This window comes from Balaenoptera ricei, chromosome 18 (assembly GCF_028023285.1).
Source record: "Balaenoptera ricei isolate mBalRic1 chromosome 18, mBalRic1.hap2, whole genome shotgun sequence".
NCBI lineage: Eukaryota > Metazoa > Chordata > Mammalia > Artiodactyla > Balaenopteridae > Balaenoptera > Balaenoptera ricei.
This window is the reverse complement of record NC_082656.1, coordinates 6,931,498-6,947,368: the sequence shown is the minus strand read 5'-3', so window position 1 is coordinate 6,947,368 and position 15,871 is coordinate 6,931,498. Positions and strand designations below refer to the sequence as shown.

Sequence of the window (15,871 nt, the reverse complement as noted above, 5' to 3'; positions counted from 1 at the left end):
GGTGCCTAGCAGAGTGCGTGGTGTGTTTGTTTGCTGAATGAATAAGTAGTAACGTTTCACATCAAATGATGCATTGTTATTTACAAAGTGATTTATTTTCCCTGCATGAATTTATCCTCACAAGTGCCCCTACTTTACCCCTGGAAGGTAGGCAAGACTGTTTCACAGATGAGGTCACATAACTGTAGGTTGGAGAGGTGGCTTTCAGACTCTTACTCTGTTGGCATTTTTATGCAGGTGTCTCACTGAGACGGCCCTTCCTAAAATACCCTAAGAGAGATATGTATAGGGAGTCAGATAGACATTTGTGGTCTCTGCATTTTGTTCCTAAATCTGGGGTAGATGTATTCTTCATCTAAGTCTCTCACTAATGGTATTATTTTCTGCTGTTTGCTAATCACTGCAGGTGTATAAATTTTCTATTACATCTTCAGTTAAATAGAATTTCAGGGCTAGCCTGGTAAACTGGCGAATCCTCACGTAGTTTGTAGTAGCTATTTCCTGATAGAGATTTAGCATCATACACTATCGTATCTAATACAGTTTTTGGTTCATACACTATTGCATCTAATGCAGTTTTTGGTAATTTCAATTAACTAGATTGTAGCTTTATGGCCCTGGGTCTTCAAGAAACACATGTTCCAACATTCTCCCTGCCTAACGATATCCTTACTCTTGTTGAACTTCTATGACCTTATTGGAAATCAATGCTTCTGATCTTCCAAATGTATTGTTGAGGAGAGACCTAGACGAAATCACTATACAAAATGCTTTGAGATTGCAGGATGTGGAGAGCGTGCTATCCTTAAAATGAATGATTTTGCTTGGAGGTAAACCACGTTTTAACTCTGCGTGTGTACTGTGCACGAGGGAATTTCTCTGTGCAGAATAATTTTCGCCCAATAATTCGCACGATCACAGCACTTCTGGTAGCAGGTATCTCCTAACTCCCCTGCAGCAGCTTGGCTAAAGCGAGCTTTCCTCTCCTAGCAACTGTTGCTAGGAGGGGCGTGGCTTCGGAGTCGGGCGAGGACGCGTTAGGCGGCCCGCTCCCTCCGCACCGCCCCCCAACGGCGTAGACTACACTTCCCGTGATGCTCGAGGGTGGTCTCCGTAGTGACGCATTTGGTGTTCGCGGAGGGGGAGGGGGAGAAGGAAGGCGGGGGCGGCGGCTGTGAGGGGGGGGTCGTGCTCTTCCCATGTCCCCGACTCGCGCTCCGGCAGCTGCCGCCGCCGCCGCCGCCGCCGCCATGTTGGCTTGAGGGGCGATGACAGGAGGCGGCTGCGGCGTCGGGTACTGAAAAGTGGAGGAGGAGGAGGAGGAGGAGAGACAGAGCTCTGAGAGGAAGCGGTTCCCGGGCTGAGGAGAGGAAGGACCCGGGCTCTTCCGGGGCCCAGCCGAAGTCGGCGTCGCGGGGAGCTCGCGAGGCCGGGGAGGGGAGGGGAAGGCGGAGCCGGGGGAGGCGGAGGCGAGAGAAGAGCGCCGGGAAGCCGGAGACTATGTGCCCTGAGCCCCGCGGCTGCCCGGAGGCGCCCGCGGCCTGAGCCCCGACGGGCCGTGGGGTCTCCTGCCGGGCCGAGCGCCCCGCTTTCCCCGCTCGCCGCCCCGGCTCTCCGGCCCGGGCTTGCGCTTCGGCTGCCAACGAGTTAAATGCCCTTGAGCGCGGGTTTCCGCGGCCCGGCTGGCAACGCCGGCCGCGCGAGTTGAGCCGTTTCCCCGCGCCGTCCGCCGGGGGACGCGTCCATGTGTAGCCACATAGTTATCTGTGTACCGCGGCGCCGGGGCATTCTCCTCCTGCTTAATGAGGACTCGACTTGGGAGCAAGTGTGAATCACTGCCGGGCTGGGAAAGGAGGAAGACGATTTAACCCCCTCCCACCCCGCTCCATGTCCGTGTGTCACTCGGCTCGGTCCACCTGGCGCGGCCGGTCCTGGGGCTGCTGCTGCTGACGACGGCGACGGGGCTGCCACCCCAGGAGTTCCCTCCTGCTCTGGCCACACCGCTCCCGGCGATTGTTCCTCTTCGCTCGGAACCTCGGCCCGGCCGGCACCTTGGCTCTGAAAGAACTTATTTTAGGGGGAAGCACGTCTCGAATCAGTCAAGATCGTGAAGGTTGATTTCTGTAGCTCGAAGATTTCTCTTTTTTGTTTGTTGTTGTCTCTTTTTGATTTTTTCTTTTTCGGCGTAAACATCTGGGTATATATCAAACGGCAAGATGTCCAGTAATGTCCCGGCGGATATGGTAAGTGAAGGATAAGAGTTACGACACCCTTTGATTTAATTGTGGTTTCCAGTCTTATTTAATCAGAAAGGATACAGGCGTGGGGTGAAGGTTTGCGGGGGACTGTTGAAAAGACACGGTGCTGGGAGATCTGGAGAAGTTGGAGGGTCTGGTGTCCCTCTTGAGGAAGTACTGCTTTTAATGCGGATTTTTCTCATTTGTGTTTTCTAAATGATTAAAGACAATGGAGAAGTTGGGAACATGTAGCAAGGTAGCCTGAAGTGAAGAAAATCTCTTCCTCTTTGCTAGAAGCCTCTGAACACTTGTGTCTTTAAAGCTTCCGAAAACGTCAGTGGCAGTGGGCAGAGCTCAGGACGGGTGTCCCTGCTAGATACAGAGGTGGGCAGGGAAACGGGGATCTTGCTCGGTGGCACTGATCATTAATGCAGTAGGTACAAGCTTGATATTTCCAAAAACAGGGACGTGTCATCTCTTGGAGAGAAACTTGACCAGAAATTGCTGTGAGCTTTTTGAAACGTCTGGGTGAACAAGTATGGCAACAGAAATATTAAGACGTTTTGGAATTTTCACAAATCTAGGCTGGCTGTATTTTGGCACTTTTAATGAATATTCCAGGACTTTTAGTACCAAATATTTAGTAGTATTACATCACTGGACTTTTAAAAGCTCATAAAACACATTATTGATTGAGCCTTGATCCTGGAATGTTAAGAACCTGAAACAAAAAGTACTCTGCATAAAGGTTAAGGATACGAGACTGTTGACTAACAGGAACCATGTAGGTTTACAGTGCTGGGAGGTGGGTTTGTGTGAGTGTGAAATTACACTTTGCTGTCCTAGGGTCAAATGTAATGCAATTAACAGGAAGGTGAATAATCTTGTTTATGAAAGAATTGAAGTTAACATAGTTATGCTCACTTACATGAAGTTAACATTTGAGTGTTTGTATATTTCAGCGAAAGATCAAAATTGAACTTTCCGGGTGATTAAATTTTAAAATGACAGCTGTTTCAATAAGAGTGAACCTCATTTACAGGCTGTAAAATAAAAATTAAATGGTTCTAACTGGCATAATTTGACCTTGGTTTAAAGACATTTTGCTAGCGTTTGATTTCCCTTTTAGTGCACTATTTAAATGCAAAGGAACCACAGTGTTCTGTCTCTTGGGTGGCCACATAGCAACCTTACACCCTCCTTCCTGATTCTTAAAACTCGAACACTGTCCTTTTAGTTTTCCCTTCCCTCCTGGTGTGCACACGGGAGAATAGTCTACGGCCTGCTTAAGGATAGCTGGACTTGATTTCCTCCACCCTACTGGCGAAGTTGCCTGGAGAGGTCTCTGGACGGAGCTGGAAAATGCTCTTTCCTCTGTTGGATAATTGCTCTGTGGGCTCATCACCTCCAGCAAAGATTGGCTCTCTCTCTAAAGCCTCCATCTTATATCATCATGCGCACTGTGAGATATGATCACCCTACGTACTATTTATCTGTCACAGAAGTTGTCGTGAAATAGATTTGTGTCATTAAAACAGTGCCACAACTTTATTTAGGCCCGGTGATGAAGAAAAGCTGGAATGTGGGTAGCATCAGTCACAGATAGAGATGATTTGGGGAATACTGTTTCCAAGTCAGAGAGAAGGCTTGGAAGCTAGTGTTCGGCTCAGGGGACTGGGAAGTAGTGGCAAGGTTTTATTAATAGCTGCAGTTATAAAATACAACTATTTCTGTTTCAGACTGTATTTTAAGGCCTTGATGATTCTTTGGTGCTTTGAGATCCCTTGATTAAAGGTGATATGCAAGGGCAAAGCAGTATTATGTAATAAACATATAATGCCCTGGTGATGCTATCTCAGAGTGTATCTAAGGTACAGCTCAGATTAGATGGTTCTGAATATTTTTTATGTGTCATTTTCTAGTTGTCCAGCTTGTTGGAGGTCTTGAGGGTTTTTTCCAGCGTTAAAACCTTTTAAACCTTCATTTGCTAGTACTTACATTGCATTTTTGCTTAAGAAGTGCCTTTATTTGATATGTACCTAGAATCCTCAACGTTTTGAAATATGACATAAATACTGGTTGAAAGTTGTCAATTAAATGCTTCATATTTGTTCAACTTCTTATTATCAGTAATTGACAATCTGCATTTACATCCGTGACTTAAAGTGAGAAGACTTTTACCACTCTTGGAGAGCATCAGCTGGTCCACTCCCACCTCTTTCCACACTCTGACATTTCCCTTGAAGTACAACTCTTAAGTGATCAGGATACACACCCTTGCAAGTACGAATACATGCATTTTTGCTAGATGCAGTAAAAATGTCAAGTTTCTCAGTAGCAACAGTTCGTATGTGCTATTTAGAAACAAATGTTAAGCTGTTTCACGTGTTAATGGTGCTTGTCAGTTGTATAGGAAAATCCTGTTTAGGAGACGAGGTGGGGCAGTGAAGTTATAACCCCTGTCATGTTTTCATTGGAGATAGTTCATTCCTGAGCTATAATTGCTAAATCATTTGATGTTTTTGGTAAAGTCTTCTTACGGCAATTATTGTGACTCACTTTAAAATCGATTTTTTAGCATCACTTTTGTATTTCGTAAATATAACTAACATTTAAAATTTATTTTTAAACATTCAGTAAATTTTTTTGTTTACCATAAGTAGTCTCTTTCTTATAATCCAAATTGAGCAAGCCAGTCTTTTGGGGGTGGGTGGGAGTGGTACCCCCAGTGAATGGATTTGCTATATTCTTTACAAAAAATAATTTGCAGTTGATACTTTTTCAATAAACATTCTGTAAAGATGTCCTATAAATTATATAAATGTGTTTACTTAAAATGTTGGCTTTTCCTTTGCTAAGAATGATTGAGTTTGAACTAAGAGATTTACTAACATTCCAGTATAATAACTTATTTGTGAGAAAAATCTGAAAATATCTGAACAGAATATCATTATAATACATTGTGTTTAAATGATTCATTTTATTCCCCCTCAGCGCAAATCATAGTTCATGATGGGGCAGTATTCATTGTTTATAATTGTAGCATGAATTATGTTAATGACTTAGGTTTTTCTGAAAGAAAATGTTTACACTTTCTGTTAGTAATAAAGCCTAAGGCTGGGTAGATAAGCTGGTAATTTCGTTTTCTGGATTTGGAAAGTTATTAAGAAATAAATTATTGTATTTATAAAACTATTATATAAGACATTTGAACTACGATTTAGAGCTTTGGACTGAAATTATACTTTATGATATCTGTAAAATTGAAAACCCTACGTAAGAGAGACATTGACAATTAGTGTGAGAATAATGGCAAAGCAATTTTGGTTATTCGAAATGTTTTAGATGATAAAATACAGAAAAACCCTGTATCTTTTAAAACTATTAATGTAAAATTGTAGCAGATGTAACCATTTTTAGTCTGGGGTTAAGTGAGTTAATAATAATTTGAGTTTTTTCAGTGCTTAATGAATATTTTTATTGTAATGTCATATCTGTAACATTTATGGAAGAAATATTGGAGCCCTCTAGTGGACAGGAAATTATTAAAATGAATTTCTTTTCAAACTGAAGTTTTATCACTTTTCCAAGTTAAAATGACAGATATAGAGTATGCCAGGGGAAAATGTCATGCTCGATAAAGGTCTAGAGAATAGAAAAATTTTAACTTTGAAGAAAGGGTATATTAAGATCTAATGCCCAAACAAGGCAAAAACAACAAATAACATACAAGGGAATCCCCATAAGGTTAACAGCTGATCTTTCAGCAGAAACTCTGCAAGCCAGAAGGGAGTGGCAGGACATATTTAAAGTGATGAAAGGGAAAAACCTACAACCAAGATTACTTTACCCAGCAAGGATCTCATTCAGATTTGATGGAGAAATTAAAACCTTTACAGACAAGCAAAAGCTAGGAGAATTCAGCACCACCAAACCAGCTTTACAACAAATGCTAAAGGAACTTCTCTAGGCAGGAAACACAAGAGAAGGGAAAGACCTACAATAACAAACCCAAAACAGTTAAGAAAATGGTAATAGGAACATACATATTGATAACTACCTTAAATGTAAATGGATTAAATGCTCCATCCAAAAGACATAGACTGGCTGAATGGATACAGAAGCAAGACCCGTATATATGCTGTCTATAAGAGACCCACTTCAGACCTAGGGACACCTACAGACTGAAAGTGAGGGGATGAAAAAAGATATTCCATGCAAATGGAAATCAAAAGAAAGCTGGAGTAACAGTTCTCATATCAGACAAAATAGACCTCAGAATAAAAACTATTACAAGAGACAAAGAAGGACACTACATAATGATCAAGGAAGGGATCAATCCAAGAAGAAGATATAACAATTCTAAATATTTATGCACCCAACATAGGAGCACCTCAATACATAAGGCAAATGCTAACAGCCATAAAAGGGGAAATCGACAGTAACACAGTCATAGTAGGGGACTTTAACACCCCACTTTCACCAATGGACAGATCATCCAAAATGAAAATAAATAAGGAAACACAAGCTTTAAATGATACATTAAACAAGATGGACTTAATTGATATTTATAGCACATTCCATCCAAAGACAACAGAATACACTTTCTTCTCAAGTGCTCATGGAACATTCTCCAGGATAGATCATATCTTGGGTCACAAATCAAGCCTTGGTAAATTTAAGAAAATTGAAATCGTATCACTTATCTTTTCTGACCACAATGCTATGAGACTAGATATCAATTACAGGAAAAAATCTGTAAAAAATACAAACACATGGAAGCTAAACAGTACACTACTAAATAACCACGAGATCACTGAAGAAATCAAAGAGGAAATCAAAAAATACCTAGAACAAATGACAATGAAAACACAACAACCCAAAAACCTATGGGATGCAGCAAAAGCAGTTCTAAGAGGGAAGTTTATAGCAATACAATCCTACCTCAAGAAACAAGAAACATCTCAAATAAACAACCTAACCTTATACCTAAAGCAATTAGAGAAAGAAGAACAAAAAAACCCCAAAGTTAGCAGAAGGAAAGAAATCATAAAGATCAGATCAGAAATAAATGAAAAAGAAATGAAGGAAACAGTAGCAAAAATCAATAAAACTAAAAGCTGGTTCTTTGAGAAGATAAACAAAATTGATAAACCATTAGCCAGACTCATCAAGAAAAAAAGGGAGAAGACTCAACAGAATTAGAAATGAAAAAGGAGAAGTAACAACTGACACTGCAGAAATACAAAGGATCATGAGAGATTACTACAAGCAACTATATGCCAATTAAATAGACAACCTGGAAGAAATGGGCAAATTCTTAGAAAAGCACAACTTTCTGAGACTGAACCAGGAAGAAATAGAAAATATGAACAGACCAATCACAAGCACTGAAATTGAAACTGTGATTAAAAATCTTCCAACAAACAAAAGCCCAGGACCAGATGGCTTCACAGGCGAATTCTGTCAAACATTGACAGAAGAGCTAACACCTATCCTTCTCAAACTCTTCCAAAATATAGCAGAGGGAGGAACACTCCCAAACTCATTCTATGAGGCCACCATCACCCTGATAACCAAAACCAGACAAAGATGTCACAAAGAAAGAAAACTACAGGCCAATATCACTGATGAACATAGATGCAAAAAATTCTCAACAAAATACTAGCAAACAGAATCCAACAGCACATTAAAAGGATCATACACCATAATCAAGTGGGGTTTATCCCTGGAATGCAAGGATTCTTCAATATATGCAAATCAATCAATGTGATAAACCATATTAACAAATTGAAGGAGAAAAACCATATGATCATCTCAATAGATGCAGAAAAAGCTTTCGACAAAATTCAACACCCATGTATGATAAAAACCCTCTAGAAAGTAGGCATAGAGGGAACTTACCTCAACATAATAAAGGCCATATATGACAAACCCACAGCCAACATTGTTCTCAATGGTGAAAAACTGAAACCATTTCCTGTAAGATCAGCAACAAGACAAGGTTACCCACTCTCACCAATGTTATTCAACATAGTTTTGGAAGTTTTATCCACAGCAATCAAGAGAAGAGAAAGAAATAAAAGGAGTCCAAATTGGAAAAGAAGTAAAGCTGTCACTGTTTGCAGATGACATGATACTATACATAGAGAATCCTAAAGATGCTACCAGAAAACTCCTAGAGCTAATCAATGAATTTGGTAAAGTAGCAGGATACAAAATTAATGCCCAGAAATCTCTTGCATTCCTATACACTAATGATGAAAAATCTGAAAGAGAAATTAAGGAAACACTCCCATTTACCATTGCAACAAAAAGAATAAAATACCTAGGAATAAACCTACCTAAGGAGACAAAAGACCTGTATGCAGAAAACTCTAAGACACTGATGAAAGAAATTAAAGATGATACAAACAGATGGAGAGCTATACCATGTTCTTGGATTGGAAGAATCAACACTGTGAAAATGACTATACTACCCAAAGCAATCTACAGATTCAGTGCAATCTCTATCAAACTACCAATGGCATTTTTCACAGAACTAGAAGAAAAATTGCACAATTTGTGTGGAAACACATATGACCCCGAATAGCCAAAGCAATCTTGAGAACGGAGCTGGAGGAATCAGGCTCCCGGACTTCAGACTATACTACAAAGCTACAGTAATCAAGACAGTATGGTACTGGCACAAAAACAGAAATCTAGATCAATGGAACAGGATAGAAAGCCCAGAGATAAACCCACGCACATATGGTCACCTTATTTTTGATAAAGGAGGCAAGAATATACAATGGAGAAAAGACAGCCTCTTCAATAAGTGGTGCTGGGAAAACTGGACAGCTACATGTAAAAGAATGAAATTAGAACACTCCCTAACACCATACACAAAAATAAGCTCCAAATGGATTAAAGATCTAAATCTAAGGCCAGACACTATAAAACTCTTAGAGGAAAACATAGGCAGAGCATTCTATGACATAAATCACAGCAAGATCCTTTTTGACCCACCTCCTAGAGAAATGGAAATAAAAAGAAAAATAAATGGGATCTAATGAAACTTAAAAGCTTTTGCACAGCAAAGGAAAACATAAACAAGACGAAAAGACAACCCTCAGATTGGGAGAAGATATTTGCAAATGAAGCAACTGACAAGGGATTAAACTCCAAAATTTACAAGCAGCTCATGCAGCTCAATATCAAAAAAACAAAAAACCCGATCCTAAAATGGGCAGAAGACCTAAATAGACATTTCTCCAAAGAAGATATACAGATTGCCAACAAACACGTGAAAGGATGCTCAACATCACTAATCATTGAGAAATACAAATCAAAACTACAATGAGGTGTCACCTCACACCAGTCAGAATGGCCATCATCAAAAAATCTACAAAGAATAAATGCTGGAGAGGGCGTGGAGAAAAGGGAACCCTCTTGCACTGTTGGTGGGAATGTAAATTGATAAAGCCACTATGGAGAACAGTATGGAGGTTCCTTAAAAAACTAAAAATAGAGCTACCATATGACCCAGCAATCCCACTACTGGGCATATACCCTGAGAAAACCATAATTCAAAAAGAGTCATGTACCACAATATTCATTGCAGCTCTATTTACAATAGCCAGGACGTGGAAGCAGCCTATGTGTCCATCGACAGATGAATGGGTAAATAAGATGTGGCATATATATACAATGGAATATTACTCAGCAACAAAAGAAACGAAATTGAGTTATTTGTAGTCAGGTGGATGGACCTAGAAACTGTCATACAGAGTGAAGTAAGTCAGAAAGAGAAAAACAAATACTGTATGCTAACACATATATATGGAATCTTAAAAAAAAAAAAGGTTCTGAAGAACCTAGGAGCAGGACAGGAATAAAGGCGCAGATGTAAAGAATGGACTTGAGGACACAAGGAGGGGGAAGGGTAAGCTGGGACGAAGTGAGAGAATGGCATGGACATATATACACTACCAAATGTAAAATAGGTAACTAGTGGGAAGCAGCCACATAGCACAGGGAGATCAGCTCGGTGCTTTGTGACCACCTAGAGGGGTGGGATAGGGAGGGTGGGAGGGAGACACAAGAGGGAGGAGATATGGGGATGTGTGTATGTGTATAGCTGATTCACTTTGTTGTAAAGCAGAAACTGACACACCATTGTGAAGCAATTATACTCCAATAAAGATGTTAAAAAAAAATCCAAAAAAAAAAAAAGATGTAATGCACAGATTTTCTCTTTACTTACATCTCTTCTTAATTTTTCTTTCTCTTGGTGGAACTTCTTATTCCCAGTATAAGTTGGGAGGTTTTATGAAGCTAAAGGGTAGATAGTACCATTTATGTGTATATATCTATATATACACACACACACACACACACACATGTAGGTGACTTGATGAATGGCTTATTAATTAACATATCTCTTATGGAGTGTTTCTCTAAATTGTTTTACTTGAATGTGTCTTAAATTTGGTGTTCTGAATTAGGCATTTTTATTGAGAAAACAAATGACACATTATTTCCCTCTGCTTTGAATGCCTTTTCCTTTCTAGCTCTGAATCCTACTCAAGCTCATGTCCCTCTCCTGTGAAAACGGTTTTTAGTTCATTCTAGTCCACAGTGATCTTTCCTTCCTGTGAACCATTTTCTGTCTGTGTATTTCAGATTCTTACGTGATGTCAAATTTACATGAATATGTGTCTTACCTTTATTATATCTCCTGTGATTTCTAAAACAGAATAGACGTTTAAAAACTGTTGAGAGTTTTCTTGACTCCTAAAGCATTACTCTCTCTGTTACTTATGGGAAAGGTAAATATTGTCCCATACTACTACTACTTATAATAATGGTGTTAAATATGAAGTCTGTGATGTCTGCTTCTATTACTACTTGGAATATGAAAAATATATTTTTAGTGTAAGGCTTGAAGTTATTTTAAATTATCGATAAAGTACTGACGGCTCTACTTGTTTTCGTAACATGGAACGGTAAATATGATTTAGGACACTGAAGTATATACTTCTTAAATATGCTCTTTAAGAATTCCTCTCATTCTGAGGGGGGAAAAACTGAAAGTGACTAGAATTCATGGTAACTGGAAACCCTGGGTAATAAATTTTTCTGAATCAGTAAATTTTTTGAATACATAAAGGTTGTTTTGGGGAATATCCCAATTTATTTTGGATTACTGTCCTATTTGCTTACGTGTAATATGCTACGCATAATTTACTTTCCATGACTTAGAACCATCATTTGAATAATATTGATTCACTTCAGTGAAGTTCATTGACTCCTTCACTGTGTAATGTAGTATCATTATTCTATAAACTATAGCTGTCATACCCTCAGCATCTAATATAGATTGTGAAGCCTTATGCCCCTTCACTACTAGTAATTTACAAAGTGCGATGAGGCAAGTCAGTTGCGATGTGAGAATAAAAATATTAGAACTTCTAGTTGTTATTTTGTGCTCCAAAAAGAGGGAGGAATTGAGGTTTTGTATTAATATATGGATTGGATCTGAAAAAGCCTCCAGGCTTTTCTAGGTCCTCGTTCTCATGAGCATGGTTTGCTGGGGGAAGGTGTGGGAATTTTGTAATGTAGAGACCAACAGCAGCACCATGAGTTTCTCAAAGTTTCTGCAGCTTCTCTGTCATAGTATATTATATAGTTACTTTTAAAAACACTTTTTAAAAGAATCTATGATACTTTGTATGGAAATGGGGAGCAGAGGTTCACTGTCAAAGTACTTAAAGAACTGTAGAACTCAAAGCTGAATTACACATTTTTATTTTACAAAAGATGAATATTTTAGATGCTGATCTTTTCCCTGATGGCAAGAAGCTATCAACAGTATGCTACCTAGCAGATAATTTTTAGAAAACAATTAGTTGTCTCTTTAAGGCAAAATTGACATTTTTAACCAGTAAGTGAAAAAAAATACCCGCTTTTCAGAAGAAGTGTTATGGAGAGAACATTTGAAAACATCTTTAGACTTTTCCAGTCTGTTGAAAAATCTTCATCATAGAGAATTTCAGTGGGCTTTAGACCCATTTATTAGAAACGTAAAAAGCAACACATTTTCCTTAGTTTGCAAAAATATCTGACTGACATCAGGTAAAATAAAATTGTGATAACACTGACATCAAGTAACTGACTTAACAAAAACTTGTGCATATTTAGTGATACAATAGAAAAGTGATATGATTTTGTGAAACAGTAAGTGACATAGTCTTCTATATGGATCTGTGCATTTGTGAGCTAGGTTTTTCAGTTAGGACTTAATGACTTCTCTTAAAACCAAGTTTCAGAGTACATTGAACTTTACAAAAGGGGAAAGCAAGATTTTAAAAAATAAAGAGGCGTATTCAGTAACAGTGCTCTTACTTGGTATGTTAACAGTAATAGTATTTTTAGTGATTGCAATATTAAAACAGATAATGTTTAAAATAGTTAATAATTAAAACAATATTTTAATCTTTTAATTCTGTTTTAGTATACGTTTTATAATATACATAAAATATATGGTTTATAAATGAATATATATATTGGCAGTATATGCTGAAGTATTTTATAGTTTAAAATACTTAAAAAGTTTATTAGAATAAAATGTGTTAAAAATGAGCAAATGGTGTCTAAGTGAGATTTTTAGGAGTTCTTACGGTAAAGTGCATAATCTTTATTTCATGGACTTGATCATGTCTGTCTTGGTTGCTTAGAGTTCTGTTTACTTCAGGGCTTATCTCTTTTGGCTGTTAGCTGTGTTTTGCAGAGATGTAGATTCTTGCAGGGATGAACTAGGTAGATGATTAAAAAAATACAATTACATGTATAGCTTTATTTTGAGCTCATAAGGGAGAGATGCTAACATTTGTCGTGTACTAGCAGTTTCCCAGGCAGATGCTCGGCATTTTACAGGATAACATTTAGTTTAATCCTCTCAGTGACCCTGGATAAATAGGTTGGTATATAGAAAAAGCAGCAGCTATTGCCCACCAAGTGAAGACCACCAGGAATACATCTGTAGTGGAACGAGTCAGGTTTACTGACTTGCTGCAGCGAGGAGGAACCTGTGCTGAGCAGCAGCGCGGGCTCTCCTAAGAGGGTATCGGAGGGGTTCTTGCTGGGGTTTGGACTGTGCCTGATGATTCTGATGAGAGAGCTGGGGAAGTGGAGACCAGCTCTGGACTGAATGCTGCGTACACAAAGTGGAAGTGGGTTGGTAATCAGATCTTTCAGCTGTCTTTGTTTAGAGTCAGGAGAAAGGAAGGGGGCTGGAGGAGAGTGTTAGTCATTCTGGAGCTGTAGAGTGGCCCTGGGAGAGTTTATTACCTGTCGGTCTTCTGTTGGCCTTGTCTGTCTCTGTCTTTTAGAGGCATCACAGTGTGATTGTCAGCAGAGCTGTTTTTACTTTCTCACAACCTAGGTTCAGAGAGGGTAAGGAACTTCTTTGGAATCAGGAGTAGCTAGGAAAATGCAGAGCTAGGGTAGGAATTTGGGTCTCACGGCAGTAGTGATAAACACACCAAGCCCTTTCCCCCTACCATACCTGAGCAGACAGTGCTAAATCCCTTAGGCACTCCTTCCTAAGCAAAATACCTCAGATTCCCTCCCAAAACCCTCCCAAAACCTTGTTCCAGGTGTCTTTGCAAAATACTATGTAACCTCTACGTTGGAATGATTTTAATGCAGGTAGATTTTCTTATTAGTTGCTAAAATTAAAGGGAGTTTTCTTTAAACTTGTTGGAACTTTGAGTCCTCTTGTATTTATATTATACAATAGAACTTTTTCCTATAAACTTACCACTTTGAATGCAGACTATTATTGCTATATATATATATATATATATATATATATATATATATATATATATATATACATAAAACACATAGATTGATTTAGTGCTTTCAGGGTATTTTGTTTTTGTCTTCATACTAGTATTAACTGCTTATGTATGATGCAGATCTCTGTTGATAGATTCAAATCTAGTAGCATTTTTTAATGGTCTAAATAAAATATATACTTGGGCAATTTTCTTTGACTAGATTTTGAGAAGAAAATGTTCTTTCTGCTGAAGAAAATTGTCTTAAGTTAGGCATTGGATCTTTTGTTTATGAACATAAATTAAGATGGCAATTCATTATGTCCAGACAAAATGTTCTCTCATGATATATGTTTAGTTTTCTTCACTTTCATATAAAATTAGTGTTTTTGCCTTAGAAATACTCCTGCTTTTGTATCCTGCTTTTTTCATTTAGTCATATATCATTAACAGTTCTCCATACAAATAAGTTATAGAACCATATTATAATTTTGAACTGATTCTGATAAATATACATAAATTGTTTAGCTATTCCATATTCATATAGCATTTAAAAGCTATTATAAACAGTGTCGTAGTACATACCTTAGAGTATATCTCTGTGCCTTGTCTGATTATTTTCTTAGGATAAAATTCTTGAATGTAGTTGCTGTGTGTTTAGATATGTGTTTAAAATTGGGGGGATGGGGGAGGGATACACATTTACTGATTTTAAAGCATCCTTGAATTTCTGGATAAACCTAACTTTTTCACTATGCATTATCTTAATATGCTAGAATATATTTCATTTACATTGCATTTTTGTTCATGAAAAGGATTGACAAGTAATTTTTAATTTCTTGTAAAGTCTTTGACACTTTTAGGTATCAAGGTTATGCTGACTTCATAAAGTGACCTGGGAAATGTTTTTTATTCTCTGAGTTTGTGAAAATTGATTTTATTGCATCCATAAATGTTTGGAAGAATTTACTGGTGAAGCCATTTGGAGTTTTCTTGTGGGGATTATTGATTCTGTTTCTTCAATTCATGTAGGACTATTCACGTTTTCTATTACTTCTTTGTCAATTTTGACAAGTTTTGCTTTTAAGGCATTTGTCTATTTTATCTAAATTTTCCAATGTGGCGTACATTTTTTATAATATCCTTTCATTATCTTTTTAATGTTTGTAGTATCTGTAATATGTGCTTTTAAAATCTGATTGTTGGTAATTTGTGCTTCTTCTTGATCACCATTGATTTTCAAAGAGCCAATTTTCAGATTTAAAAAGTTCTTTATTTTCTGTTAGGTTCTGCTTTTACTTTTATTTCTTTCCTTCTATTTCTTAAAAAAATTAATTTGCTGTTCTTTTTAAGGTTTCTTGAGATGGATACTCAAATCAGTAGCGATCAGTCTTCTTTTTTTAATGGGTGTGTTTAAGTCTATGAAATTTCCCTATAAATGCAACTTTAGCTGGATCTCACAAGTCTGATATATCATATTTTTATTACTCAATTAGAATTGTTTTAAATTTTCCATTGTAGTTTCTTTGATCCATGGGTTATTTAGAAGTATATTGCATAATGTCTAAGCATTTGGGGATTTTCTAGCTATATTCTTATTGTTGATATCTAGTTTAATACTACTGTGGTCTAGGATCATTCTTTCTCTGATTTCAGTTGTTGGTAATTTGTTGACACTTGCTTTCTGGTCAGTTTTAGAAAATTAAGTGAGGTGTGATTAATATCATGTAAGTGAAGTTTATTAATCATGTTCAAATCGACTGTATCACTACCGACTTCTTTGTCTTTTTTATCACTTCATTGAGAGAAATG

At 37.9% G+C, this 15,871-nt stretch overlaps 1 protein-coding gene across 1 annotated transcript in view; it reads left to right on the top strand.

The window, feature by feature from the left end:
• Nucleotides 1-1,160: 1,160 nt before the first annotated feature.
• The window catches only part of UBL3 (ubiquitin like 3), a 69,855-nt gene continuing 55,144 nt past the window's right edge, over nucleotides 1,161-15,871 (top strand). Inside the window, exon 1 of the mRNA XM_059902849.1 lies at nucleotides 1,161-2,243. Within this exon, the coding sequence (XP_059758832.1) occupies nucleotides 2,217-2,243 (27 nt within the window). The 5' untranslated portion in view covers nucleotides 1,161-2,216. The remainder of the gene's footprint in view (nucleotides 2,244-15,871) is intronic.